We start from the raw sequence: 14,768 nt of genomic DNA, 5'->3' as shown, positions 1-14,768 counted from the left end.
CCAGGAGAGGGAGTGCCAGAGCCACCTGGGAAGCTGGGGAAACCAACACTGAGGGGCGCTCCAATGTAAGTCCATCGGAGAAAGCCCACGTTTATGAAAAAAACTGAGTGACGATTGTTCATTAAAAAAAAAGTTTCTTAATAGGCAGCCTGAATGAAATTTCATTTATACACATTCCCCTCTAATATGTAAAGGAAGTCAAGGCTCTAATAATAATAATTAAAAAAAACAGCTAAATGGGCTGTTTAGATATATATGATTCTGATTTTCAAGAGCATGAAGTGGTCCGTGGCTGACCGCTCTCACCCACTCAGCGTCTGTCTTTTGTGTTAGGGGGAAAAACCTGAGCCCAAAAAGGGGCCAGAGGTGTGTGTTCCGTGGAGAAGACGGCTTCTTGGTACAATACCTGAGATCTTCTGCTGTTCCTGAGAAAAGTCAATCCCTTCTCCAATAGAGCTCATGATTTTCTCAATCTGAAATGGAAGCAAGAGGACAAAAAGGAGAGGCTGTCAGGTTCAGTTTAAACATGGCCAGTTCACCATCAGTGCACTGAGGGTAGACTTCTGGGGCTCTTCCAGATGATTCCAAGGCCAGCACCAACTTGCAAGGTATCAGAACTCTCTGCCACGGAGATCGAGAAAGGCCCACTCAGGGCACAGCCCAGTAGAGTCTAAAGACATGCTCTGAAGGGACTGAGTGTGTAATGACTTGGGCTTGGCTGCTAGGAATGCCAAAGTATCACCCCCCCCACCTCCCCACACCCCCCCCAGACCCCCCCGTTTTCCCAGACAGGGCAGAGATTGGGCAGAGGGGAAAAGAGCAAGCCAGACCTGTCATATTTCACTGCTCATGCTCGAATTTTAATTCCATGAGTAGACTTTGCCAGCTTTGCCCCATGTTATACCTCAAGTGCCTAGAGCAGTGCCTGGGTCTGCGCTCAACAGATAACTAACATAACTAACATTGTGTGACTGTCAGCTCTGAGGTGTGAGGCCAATTTCTAGAGCTGAGATAAACAGAGCAGCTGATCACAGGAACCTCTTGGAAGCAAAGGTGAGGAGGGCACATAATACTGAATGGAGGAGGATCTTTTACCCCCCGAAGGCCAGCAAGCTCTGCCTTCAGTGATAAGAAAGGCGCAGACATTAGTCCTTCTTCTAGACCAAAGTGTCCACTGTCTCCAGCATTGCCCCCTGTATGGACTACCTGTCCCAGCCAGCTGGCTTTTGTCGCCCTGAGCCAGATGCAAGCCCCCCACGCCAGGAAATCTGACCAGGGGCAAGACGGTGCAGTGAGGAGGAAGCCGCTTCTCTTCTTCCCTTCCTCCTCCTTTCTGGGTTGCAGTGATAATGAGATCATTTGCTGTTTTTTTCCCAGAGAAATGGAGAGAGGACCTTTTGTACTGGGTCTTGGAAGCTTTGTCCTTTAAGTGCAAGTAAGGAGCCTGGGTCTGACAATCAGAAAAAACAACTCTCCAGCCAGCCTGCAGCTGGCAGACATGGACGGCACATTTGACACCCAGCAGAAGAGCACAGGAAGGTATTCTCCAGCCACAAAATGACTGCAGGCTCAGGCAGTGATTGCCTGTTCACGCACTGCAAATTTCATCCCTAAGCTCAGTGAAAGCAAAGGGAAACATGACCTGACCCGTGTAGCAAATGGAGGATGTGCCTCTACGTACTGGCCCAGAGGCCGGCTGGCAGCACCACCACAAGTCTGCACTGCCCCTGGAAGAAAATGTCTGAAGGAGGCAGCATGGTGCAAGCACATTTAACACTCCCAACGCCTCAGTGTTAAACCCACAAAAATGGGGATAGAGTCTGTCTCCTACAAGCGGTTGTGTGGACTAAAGGTATCACATACACAAAGCATCCAGCTGAAGATGCTAACAAAAGGTTAGTTTGCTTTCCACTTCCCCTCTTCTACCTGCATTGCTCTGGTATAGTCAAATTTATTTTTAAAGTTTTAAAAAATATTTTTACTTATATTCATAATTCAAAATTCAAGATACAAAAGGTTATTCAGAGAAAGTTTCCTTCCTACTTCTCTCCCAGCTGCCTAGTTCTTTTCTCTAGAGGAAACCAGTATAACCAGTTTCTCCAGTATCCTTCTAGGTCTATTCCCATGTAATCAAATGTCTGAATGTACTCCATCCCCCATACTATCTTCCATTTAATAATACATTTTGGAGTTCCTTCCATAGTTCAATAAGAAATTTTTTTTTTAAATGGGTACAATAATTTATATAACCAGTCACCTGATGCACACATGTGGAGTTTTCCATCTTTTCTCATTTTAAATAGTGCTATGATAAATACTGTTCTACACACATCTTTGTACACATGTGCAAGTCTACGTGTAGGATAATTCTCAGTAATTTCTTGAGAGTTCTTCCAGGCACAGAATTTTGAATTGGCAACAGGGAGCTCACAGGTCATACAATCCCAACTCGTGCTCCAGGTCTGATTTTGCTAAAGGCCTTCCAGAAATGTGGCACTTGCTAACACTTCCGGTTAGTTAACCCCATTTACAGAAAACACCAATTTATAATATTTGCCTTTTTATAGACTTAAACCTTTTTTCTAAGTTCAACCCGGTAACCTTGTTATTCCCTTAGAACACCCCTTCTTCCACAGAAAAGGCTTAGGGATATCTGGAGACAGCTCTTCTATTCCAGGCCAAGCTGTTCCACCCCCAGGCTGCACTAAATGACAAATCAGTGCTGGGTCCCAAAGCCTGAGTGGCCCAATCAGATTACAGAGCCTCAAAGCTCGGCAAAGAGCAGGCACGCAATAGATGTCTGCTGATGCACCTTCTTTTTCCTTTTTCACATTTATAGGAGAAAAGTAGGGCACTAGAGGTAAAGAAATTTTTTCTTACATGGGGGAATGGGTCCTTAATCCTGGGATGGCTCCCCTAGCCTTTGGACCTCTCTCCAGGTCAAAGGGTGTGTATGTAGAAGAATCAACACATAACCAACCACCATGAGGGTGAGAATCAAGCATGTTTTATTTGCCATTTTATCCCTTTGGCCTGGCTCATGATAAACAGGCTACCTATTGAATGAATGAAAGGGAGGGAGGGAGGGAGGGAGGTAGAAGTGAGTAGTTTCCATTTACTTAGAGCCAGCAAGGAAAAAGCTATTTTCTCAAGGCCATGCAGAGTATCAAGAGTAGAAAGAACTGAAGTAGAGGGTAATTCCAACTATCTTTTGAAATGAAGTCATCTACTTTATATATTTCATCATCATCATCATAATCACCTAATACCCAAAGTCTCAGGTGGCCTGTCCAATTCACATCTCTTGGCTGCCCGATATGCGAGATTTTGCCAAAGGGCCTTTTGAAATCAGTGAACAGAGTTGAACACCCTGCTGCTTCCTTGCTCTGTTCCTTCCTGTTTGGCAGGAAGGTTGGTAGGAGTCACCCTCATGCCAACTACAAAGGGCCAGGAAAAGCTCAGGTTTCCACAGACCTCTGGGTGGGTATACGAGGTGCTTCAGACTGTAGGCCAGCTGAGAAATGCTAACCAACACTCAGAACTATTTCATCTCAACCAGAAAGTATGTTTTGTTTCCTGTGAACTGCAGTAGCTAAGTCAAGCTGAGGAGATTCTAGTTTATAGAGGAACTGTGAGTACTTGGCAGTTTATTGACAGCTTGCAATCCAGGACTCCTTCCTGGCTTGGTGGGAGGGAAGTGGCAGTACAGGTCCCCTCCCTGAAACCACCAGCACAGAGCCTTCTGGGGCTGTGGTCCTGCTCAGCCCCTGCAACCCCCAACTGGCTCGGAACCAGCAAAAAGTGAACATGGTCATTTCAGACTAGACAAGGAGGAGCAGTCATGGAAGACACATGCCGTTCTGATCTGGTTCTAAATTCGTGTAGTTAACCATTTAGGCTTTAAAAAACAATCTGATTCGGCTGCTTTCCCAGAAACATTCTGCATCTCAGGGGAATGTCAGGGAAAGAGGCAGGTGGAATGTAACGGAAAGGGCACAGCTCAATGTTCTCTCCTTTTTTTATTGTTTAAAATCGGTGACATTTTTGGAGAGATGGGAAATGGCCACACTTTCATACTTCGCTTTGCATGAACTCTGTTAGAGAACTTATATTTGTGTTTGGTAAAGTAAGGCCTGAAGCTTATCACCATAATGGACTCATGTATTCAAAAAATGCTTAGAAATATTCCATTTTCATAAAGTATTTACTATTATTCTATTCCGACTTTTTCCCCTTGCCAGGGCTGTATAAAATGTATTCCCTATATGCCTGAGAACAAAACCAAAAACAAACATAAGAGATACTGCTGCGCAGGTCTTCTGACATCTGCTTGTCTGGAACACAGAATCCTGGTTGCCTACAGGCTGGCAACAGGAGGTGATATTCTATATACAGAGAGGCCTCCATTGCCATAACTTGGCTGCCAGGAGCAACTCAGATTATGCTATCTACTTTTCAATGGATACTGTAGGTGAGGACAAGGGCAAGACAGCTGTTGGGGGAAGAAATATTTCCACAGGTTTCGATGGGTCTTCTGTGTGCCAGGAAGTGTGCTGGGCACAGGCAGTCCAGAGGAGAACCACATGCTTTGGTGCAACTTGGCTCCAAAGCCTTTGTGAAACCTTCCTTCTAGGAGGTGGTGCAGGTTAGAAGCGATGGTTACATTCAGGTGCTTCTAGATGTAGCCGAATATCAGAGAGCAGGAATCAATCTGGGCAACATGCCTATAAGCTGAGGCCTAATGCAGAGGAGAGAGAGAGAAAGGGATCGTCTTCCTCATACCTTCTTTTGGTACAAACGGGAACATGAAGGGGGATGTTTCCTTGATTCACCAGCAACTCAATTTGCCTCCTAATGTCAGACACTCCCTCCCAACCCCCTTTCTGCTGCCTGGAAAGCTGCCAGCTCCTTATGACTCTCCTACCAGTTGGAAAAGACACATTGGTCTCCTTGGGACTGTACCACCAGGGCTGGAGACACCTTTCTAGTCTCCTTTTCCATCCCCAACACTTACTGCTGTATTGGCCCAGAAACATACTCTGCTTTGCACTATTATGTCCCTGATTAGCTGTTTTATGGTGTGTCCCAGAGACACTACCGAACTATTAAGGGTAAAGATCCTGTTTTATACTGTGTTTCTTTCAGATCCCACAGGGTGCCTTGCGCAGAGCTGGCACACTGGAAGTGAACAGCGACAAATAAAACAGTTACCGTTTGTTAAACACCCGTGCCAAGATAGTCACCTCACTAACACAGTGAGAGGGAAAAGGCGGCCAACACTTCTGGACCCAATCTGGATTTTCTAACTCCCTTTCCCTCTTTATTTTTATCTTTTTCCAGACTCCTTGGGTTGCTGGCACCGCAACCTCACACCCCACGACTACCAGCTGGCCCTTTTTCTCAATAATCCTGCAGAGCCTCAACTCACTGCCAAGCAAATGTAGTATCCCATTTTTCAGGTGAGGAAACTGAAGCTCTACTCCATGGGCAGACTCCCGAACTCCCTGCTGATGGCACAGCTCTCACTTCCGGTAAGTGCCATCGGAGGCCAAGTCTGCTCCCTGGAGAGCTCAAGCTTCCTACTGGGGGTAGGGGGGAACAAGTGGCAGACCCTCTCCTCTGGCCAGCTAGCCTTGCTTGGACAGCACTGCCCATTCCCAGGAGCACAGGGCTGAGGAACTGAGCATTAACCTTCTCTGCCTGAGCCCATGCCATCAGGTGACTGCTGACGTCAAAGTTGGCTCCTCTGGCTGTGCAAGGAACCCTAAAGACTGCTGACAGCTGCACTCCAGGCCCAGAAACCACATAAGAATTCATCACCATCTCTGTCTCCTGCCTCTTAGCAGAAGACAGCCTCTCAGCCTAGAGTGGGCTTTGATTTCGCATTTGAAAAAGAGTCATTGACCAGGGTCTGGGCTGTCATTTACCCCTGCCTCCCCCCCCCCCCCACTGAATTGCACAAGGCCTCAGGAAGGACAAAGATGGATCGAAGGAAATTATTTGTTCTGATTTTCTAACGCTGTCGACTGCTTTTAAGAGAGGGAGGCTAGATAGGTGGGGGAGGGGAGAAGGCAGCAGGGAAAGAATATCTGCTTATCTGCCAACCGGTGGGGCTGTCGGCTCTGGGCTGTCCTCCTAAAGCAGACGTGGCGGCTCTGCTAACAGCAAGTAAGTTCTTTTCCACAGAGCAAATTCTTTTCCACAAAGCGGGCTGTTAGTCTCAGCTTAATTTGTCTCATCGCAGGGGGGCACTCAGATTGTAACCGTATTAATTGTTTTAACCCCATTTGAATCCCATTTACATTGTCACCTTCTTTCTCAACGCCCCCCCCCCTTTTCTATTAGGCTGAAAGACAAGAGAGCTCTCTCCAAAGCCTGCCTGTGTGCTTGCCCCAGGCTAGACTGATAGAGTGAGGAAAGCCAGTGACCCCAGTCTAAGTCTCTAACTCCCTTTCTCTCTCCTCATTTTTATCTTTCTCATGCCTCTCTGGTTGCTGATACTGGGCCTAGCTCCCCAAAGCATCTCACACCCGACCTCTTCCCTGATCCAGACAGAGATGCTCATGCCCCAGACCTACAACTTGACAGAAGACCTACTTGTAAACAATACTTGCCAAATGACCTTCTCATGCTAGAACAGCAATCTTTAACTCAAAGCCCAAAGAAACTGCTGAAAGAAGAAAAAAGTTGAAAGACCTAGATTCCAATTAACTTTATTATTGCTTGCCACATAACTCTGGGTTGTGCGCCAAGTACTGGCTTTAAAAAGTGGGACAAGAATCTAAAAGATTAATGAGGATTATGTATTTGGGTTCTAGTCCAATTTGTGCAATCTACTTTCTATCCAGGAGTAAGTAGGCTTACTTTGGGGGCTAGGGAGGGGAATGAGGAAGAAACACACCAACCTCAGAAAGGCTGCAGTTATCTAAAACAGAGTAGCCTGATTCTTGATCCTTTGGTTTTTCTTTCACCACTAACAACATCTAAGTAAACTTCCCTTGGTCCTGTTCTTCCACAATCTGAATTTCATTACAGCACAATGCATTGTTGGTCTGACCACAGAGCAAACTAGCCCAAAAAAAATACCCTAAGCTCCTGCTCAAAATCGATTTCCTCAGTGGTGTGGCCAGGGGAAGGGGTCCTACATCTACCCGCTCCTCAGATTCTGCAGGGAACACCTGTATTGTAATACTAGGGCTGTCAGATGTGGAATTCTGAGCACCAAATTATACATACTTAAGACATAAAACAATCTGTACATACTCCATACGAATACACTACCAGTATTCATCAGCTGCCTTGGGATTTCCTAAAGCTTGCCACTCCTAATTATCTCTTAACTTGTGAGACAGGAAGTTGGATAAATGAAGTTGACAGAGTCTCTGAGCTTCATTTTAAAGCACTAGTTAAATCTGTCAGAAAAAAAGGGCACATACTGCATTGACTCCATTTTCATAAAGTTCTAGAACAAGCAAAACGCATCTATGGCAGTGGAAAATGTCAGAATAGTTCCTGGGCGGTGAGAGGGGTAAGAACTTACTGGGAAGGGACATGACGGAACTTTCTGGGGTGATAATATTCTGTATCTTGATAGGAATTTGGGTCACACTAATCTATGTATTTATCAAAACTCAGAGAATAGTAAACTTAAGATTTATGCATTTCACTGCATAAATTTAACCCCCCCAAATACTATAAACAATATTGAACTAATATATATTTTAAAATGTTTAAGGATGAAATGTACTGATGTATGCAAATTATCTGAAATGCACAAAAAATAACATGGATTTTTAATCCATGGCTGAGATATGAAGAGATTTGAGATACAGCAAGTATAGCAAAATGCTAATAGTTGAACCTAGGCTCTGGGTGGTGGACATCTACATATTCACAAGTCTCTTTCAAGTTTTCTGTATGTTCAAAAATTTTCAGAATAAAATACTGGGGGAAAAAAAAATCTCAGGATCAAATCTTTTAGAGAATGAGAAATTGTAAGCTCAGCCCTGGTTCAAGTTTCATCATTTGTAATGAACTGTGCTCAACATGCTAATAAGCAAAGACATGCCCAACAGGCAAAGGAAACAAAGAAAAAGGGATGTGGGAAAGCTGACTTCATCATTATTCCATGTCACAAACCTTTCAGGGTTGAGGGCTCTCAATACAGCTCTGTTGCGGTGTGGCTTTCTCTGTCCTGGAACCAGGCTAACTCCAGTCTTGACAGTCTGAAAACTCAATAATCACTGTTTCCAGGGATGAGCATACCCTGGGAAACTGATTCACATTAATAAGACTCAAAAGACACTGATCCTTACATTAGTGAGTTTCTTTAGCATGGTAAGCAACATGTTAGAACACCTGGCTGGTAGAATGTTTGTATTCTGTATAGCCTGACACCAATAAAATGAGATCAAATCCACCTTGAGAATACTTAAGGAGCAAAGGAAAGGTGTGTGAACTGGGTTGAAAGCTTATTAAATTATTCCTTTCCCACTTCAGGAGGTCATCTTTGTTGAAAATAGAATTCAGGTGCTCACAGCAAGGTACCCTTCTCCTTGGAAAGTACTTTTGATCAACAATGTTAACACTCAAGCTTTCAGGGTTGTTTGGTCCTAGGGCCAGGTTCTCAGTGGGTACTCTGCGCTGAGCACCAGCTGATGCCCTCCTGGTGATTCAGTTCATCCTCACAACCAGCCTGGGAGAGAGCTAGGATTCTTCACACTTTAAAGAGGAAACCGTGTCCCAGACAAGTTAAATAACACCAGCACTAGAAATATGTGACCAGTGCCCGATTAATTATCTAATTCATGGCATCCACTTATTTAGGGCCTCACTTCTACTCGCTAAAGCTCAGTGTACAATTTCAAATATATGGGATTGAGAACAGTGAAAGGGCAGTGTGTAGAGTGATGGAAAGAAAGAGGACTTCGGAATAAGAAACTTGAGTTCAAAATTCACTTAATTGGTTGTGGAACCTTGGCCAAGTCATTTAATTTGTCTTTCAATTTCCTTTTCTATAAAGTGTGAAAAAATTCCTCACTCACGGGATCATCATTGTGGGCAAATTACCTTACCTCTTATCCTTAAACTTTAGATGCTTCAAAGACAAAATGGAGATATCAACACAGAGCTGCTGTAAAGAACTGAGAAAAGGTACAAGAAATCTCGGTGCAGTGTTTGGTTCTCAGACAGAACTCTAATAAGCAGTTAAATTATGATGACATGAGTCTGAGCAAGCTCTGTACTGTGTAAAACACATGGGGTCTTCGTGTAATTCATTCACTCCCTGAATGACATCATCTTACAAGTAAAGACAAGGTTCTTGCTGCTGTAAGCACAGGCAGTGAGATTCTCTGCTCCTTCTGCAAAGGCAACGTCTGTCTGCCCCTATTCCTGGGAGATTTCAGTCCCTGCCATGTCCGGGGGCCATAGCAGGAGGTACTAATAAGGACCTTTCTTAAATACCGTCCTTGGAACAACAGGGTTAAATCTAAAAGTCATTTAGTTTTTACTCTGTGACCCACTTGGCCAGATGTAAGCCTTCCTTACACCGAGAAACATCTGCAGCCCTTGTAAAACCACAGATGCCAGGCGAACATACAATCCTAACTCCCTTGCTTGTTTCAGTTTATAGAGATTAGAAAGGGTTTACACTCCAGATTCACATTCATCTGGTTCCAAAATAAACAGAATTCTACCTAAAAAACAAGTTAATCAAAACTCGGGTTCCTCTGTTATTGTTGTTTTTTTAAAAAGGACAAACCAGAGGGAAAGGGTTTCCTTCTGGCAGAAAATGTTTAGAACATGCTGTGTGAACAATAGCTCACTTCCTGGACACTCAGCTGGAGGCTGCTTCTCCATTCAGGACAAAACGTTTCATGTGAGGGAGGTGACGCCTTTCTATAAGGCAGCTCCTTGCTTGGTAAGAACAAGGAAGACAATACCAAAGGGAGGAGAAGGAACAAGGATCTCAACTTAGGCCAACTTGTTCCCAGGCAGGAATAGAGGTGAGGGCCAGCGGCCACGGTGCTGACGCCATCCTCACACCTCAGACAAAGCTGGCAGGGTCAGCAGGTGGGCGGAGCCTGTGGAATCAATCAGCACAGGCATCTGTAACAGAGATAACAACACCTGCCCTGCAAATCTGTTGGGGACCTCTATTTAACTGACCTACCAATTAGCTAACTGCATGGCGTTTTTCCCTCAGTAAATGATACCAACTCAGGCCCAGGTTTGCAACTGGCAGGATTCTCCCAAGCATGCTTGTGGGTCTTCTGCTTCCACCCACTTAGAGTTCTGCTTACCAAGAATCAGTTGGGATCATTTCTAAAACTGTTCAAGATGATTGTATTTGTTGTTGACAATAGAAAATTTAATTAAACATTAGATAAGAGATGAAACGAGCGTAAAAAAGCGCTGTGTCTGTGATAACCGAGTAGATGCTGTGAGGAGACTTAATAACAGGACCATTAAAAAAATGTGCTCTTGAATTAAGAGTTGGAGAAACGTAAACAATTCTAAAGGGATTCTGTACTCGGATTGCATCACAAGTGCATAAACTCTTGCTTTATTTTAAGAACTGGAAGTTTAAATCACCAGTGTATTATGGATGTGGTTCGTGTAACCGAGAGGACAGAGAACTCCAAATTAGCAGGTCCCTGTGGAAAGAAAAGGCCCTCACTCCATAGCAAGACTGGGATGCACATCTATCTGTTTGGGGTTCAATTAAAATGTTTGGATTCTTTTTAAAAATAACTTTTTTCCTTTAACAGAATTCTGTAATTAAACAATCCCTAGTCCCACTGGCCATGCAGAAAGCCCCTGGGGGGTAGCTGGCTGCTGTGTCTGATGAATGCTATCTCTAATCAATACTATGAGCTGTGCAGCAGAGTAATTCTCAAACCACTTTCGTTAGCAATTAAGTCTAAACTCCATATACACAGAATCCCTCTTTGTCTGCTTTCTCCTAAAAAGTCTCTCCACAGAGGGCTGGTAAACAATCTCAGGTGACACTCAGCATACTTTCAGCCCCTCCTTCTTTCTCATCATGGTTCCAGTTTGAACAATGCCTTCTGCTTTCACTGATCGTTGCCGTGGTCCAGGACCAGTCAGCCAGGGCAGTGAGACCTCCTGGTTATAGACCAAAGGCATTAGCAAGTCATAGGTATGCTCTTATATTCCATCAACTCAGAGGCTACCTCACACAAGTCAACTTCCAGCTTCCAATCACTGTATAAGGCAGGGGGTGAACAGGAACTGCCTTCAGCTCACCCAGATCTCCAGGTGGGGACACAGAGGGTCACTAAGTTAACTAAGACCCTTCCTTTCCACATGGTCCCCCCCTTACCTCCCCTGGAAGACCATGGCGTAAAGAGGCAAAGCAACTGGAGTCCTCCAAGTCTCACAGATGTTTTCTAAAGCTCAAGGACATCCAAGGTTATCCCAAAGAAAAAGCCTGAGCTTGGAACTAGTCTGTGCCCTGCCTCATCCATCAGGAAGTACAAAAATAAATGGAATGACATCCTTATGTCCCCCCCACATAAACATGGAGTATAAGACAGGTGGAAATACTCCATGGGAATGACAAGGCATGGTGGATAATTATTTTCTGGGTAGGAAAGCAGAGCTCAAGAGTCTGGACAACAGTATACTTGAGATGCCTGACTGGCTGGAGGCCTGATGGTGCTGCCTACCACTTACTCCCCTTCCCGCCCATACCCATCAACCTACATTCTTTCTCCCTGTTCCTAAGGTCCTGAGCCTGAGCCTCGCAGGCCTCTGCTTCCTATGCACCCCTAAATCCTCACCCTACAATTCCTCCCAGAACCAGCTTGAGTCACCTGTGCTCAAGTCATGCTGTGTGTGATCTAAAATAAAAAAATTTTCAGAGTCAGAGCAAGGCTTTATCTTTAGTTTCTCCCTTTGGTAAAACACATAAGCTACCTGAACCTCATCTATAAACTGGGATAATACCTACTTCATAGTCCCGAATGTGGATTAAATGTGATAACACAGGTAGAGTGGCCGGCACGCAGCAAGCATTCGATAAGCACTGGTGCCCTGCAGCACCCTTCCGGACCGACTGCATCTAAGGTTTCCGTTTTAGAATCCTTACGGCCGGCCGAGGGAGCCTGCCTGTACTATACTACCGCAAACAAGCCCGCATAAATATGGTTAGTCTGATGACCTTTCCTGGCCTTCTGACATATGCACACCACGCCTCTTGAGCTTCTTTTGTATTTCCCACTGGGGCTCCCAGCAGGTACTGAGCACTGGGCTGGTCTAGTTAATATCCAGCAGAAAAACACATGAAGAACTTTTAATATGGTTATACCTTAACTGACTCTTAGGGAGGGACTTGTTTAGGACATACGTCTTTCTTGGATCTAAGCTTTTTCCAGAAGAGGAAATGAGAGGGGAAAATGGCATCTTTCCATGTAAATTCTTCCACCTGCATCCTTACTGCCTCACATTAAGTTCCTGCATCAACATCCTCTTTACCAGCCTGGTGCTGACCTAAGTCACAAGGAACTGTGTTCTTTCCTCTTTAAAAAATGTGAAATATTTCTTAAATTCCAAAGAGCCTATTTCATAATATTATAATTTCGACAACAGTAACAAGTGATCCATCCATTCACGTGTCCACCACCCGGTTTAGGAAACAGAACATGGCTGACACACTAAGGTCCCAAAAGAGCTTGCCTATCCTTGGTCACAGCCCCTCTTTCTTGCTCCTCTGAGGCCATCAACCCCCTGGATTAAATGCTGTCATCCTCTCGCTTTTCTTTAGAGTTTGCCATCCATGTCAGTATTCATAAACAACATAGGTTCTTGTCTCTCTTTCTTGGTCTAATGTCTAAAAGCACAACTTGATGTTCCTGGAGTAACTCAATGGGCTCAGGGTCAGGGGCTCCCTTTGGCTGGTGAGGAAATGGGAGGCCACAGAAAAGACCCAGCATCTGAAGAAACAGCACTGGTAAAGGGAGAACAATAAGCCCTTGTATCTCACTGGGCTGGCAGGGTGAGGTCACATGTCTTCTAGGACTCTCAAGAAAACCCATTCCCTATATGGGGCTAAACTTCATGTTAAAATATACAACCACAATGAATAACCAGAAAGAACACAGCCTTTTCTAAACAGTCTCAGTGAAGACCGCCTGCCCCAAGAAGCCCCAGTGGACTTATACTCTGGGGCATGTTGCCAAGAAGTCTTGCAAGCTGCGATTACAGAGCACATATATTTTCTCAGGAAGAACACCAAGAAAAGCTGCATGCGGAAAAGGCAGAAAAGGTGGCAATACTGCTCTCACCCTGCAAAGACCATCTCTAGCCTCACCTGTACAAAGATTCCAGAAAAAGCACAACTCATGAGTCTCAACTGTTTGTGTTTATCACTGCCAAGAACTGTTCCCTAGGGGCTTTCTGTGGGTGCCTAGGAGGCAGGGCCCTTCAGAAAGGAGTGGGAGCTACAGTCTCAAAAAAATATCAAGAGGGAAAGGTTAGTCAGAGGAGTCAAGGAAAGATCGAGTTTATTAATGTTTGGGTAAGACCCAAGATGACTTTTAATGTTTCTAATAATTATAACATCTCCATTGTCGGCTATTTATTGGCTATTTCTGTCAGCCCCTGTTTCCCGTTTTTGTTGTATTCAATATGCAGTAAAAATTTGAAAGCAGACTGTGTGCTTATTTCAGATATGGCAAAACTGAGGAGACGCTGGACAACTTTATCCCTTCCTCACAGAGGCCTGGGATAAGAGGAGGAAGGAAGGGGACGGAGGAGGTGGGAAGGGGAACACAGCCTGAACAGGTGTGCCAATCCCTTAGGTACACAGGAGAGAAGAAAGGGTGGAGGGGAAGCTTGCTGAGACCCTCAAGAGTCCAAAGCAAAAGGTCAGGAGTCTTACATTGGGCTTCCCAGCTCCACTATAAACTGAGGTACAGGAACCTTGTCTTCTAAGATTCTACTTCTTATAGAATCAAATGCTTTAGTGACAAATGAAATGGTTCAGAGAAAGGGTTAAGTTCAGATGAAAGACGTGTATCGCTCACTGAAACTACGATCATTGTTTTTCTCAAATATCTTTGCGCTCAGGCGCTGTGTGTGTGTGTGAGTGTGTGTGTGTACACACACATGCATCGGAATCTCAAATATGCTCCTACACAGTTGAAATAAACAGGATGGCTCTAGTCAAAACTGTGAAATACAGACTCTCTAACCTCTTTTTAAAAAATGATTTGCTCCCAGAGTGGGAATAAGTGAGTACAGTTGGTACTGGGATCAACAAATTCAGCCCTTGGGCTCTCACCACCGTGTCAACGGAAATGGGGGACAGGAAGATGAAGGCCAGACGAGGCAGGGCACAACAGATGCAGCCAGCAGAGGCCTTAGAGATAATACAGAGAATCTCTCAGTTTGGCAGGTAAGGAAACTAAAGCTCAGAGGGGTTAAATCACTTAACCAATACAATGAGATGGTCAATTAACAGGCTAACCCTTGCTTCTTGCCTCCCTGCTGAGATACGTCACTGATTTTGCAGTTGGGGAAGTGGCAGAATGTGGAGCAGCTCTTGGTGAAGATATTTAAGCCTCCAGAGGTTAAATCCTGAAGAAAAAAGACGAGTTTAAAAATGAGCTTTCTGCATCCCTGGGCACTTGCCTCTTTTAGGAAAATGGCTTCTGTGCATAGCGCTGCGCTGTCCCGCTTTAAGAGGGAGACACAGGGCAGTGGTCCCTAAACCCAGCAAGTCTATGAACCATTTTCTCCCT

At 44.7% G+C, this 14,768-nt stretch overlaps 1 protein-coding gene across 10 annotated transcripts in view; it reads right to left on the bottom strand.

Annotated features, from left to right (window-relative positions):
- Positions 1 to 14,768, bottom strand: part of ANKS1A (ankyrin repeat and sterile alpha motif domain containing 1A) — a 175,582-nt gene that overhangs the window by 33,663 nt on the left and 127,151 nt on the right. For all 10 annotated transcript variants that reach the window (XM_016146929.2, XM_016146926.2, XM_036239054.1 and 7 more), the window contains one exon: positions 407 to 473. In XM_016146929.2, coding sequence (XP_016002415.1) covers positions 407 to 473 — 67 coding nt within the window. The remainder of the gene's footprint in view (positions 1 to 406; positions 474 to 14,768) is intronic.

This window comes from Rousettus aegyptiacus, unplaced genomic scaffold (genome assembly GCF_014176215.1).
Source record: "Rousettus aegyptiacus isolate mRouAeg1 unplaced genomic scaffold, mRouAeg1.p scaffold_m13_p_1, whole genome shotgun sequence".
NCBI classification, from domain to species: Eukaryota; Metazoa; Chordata; class Mammalia; order Chiroptera; family Pteropodidae; genus Rousettus; species Rousettus aegyptiacus.
Note: the sequence above shows the minus strand (reverse complement) of the source record. Positions and strands in the feature narration are given on the sequence as shown.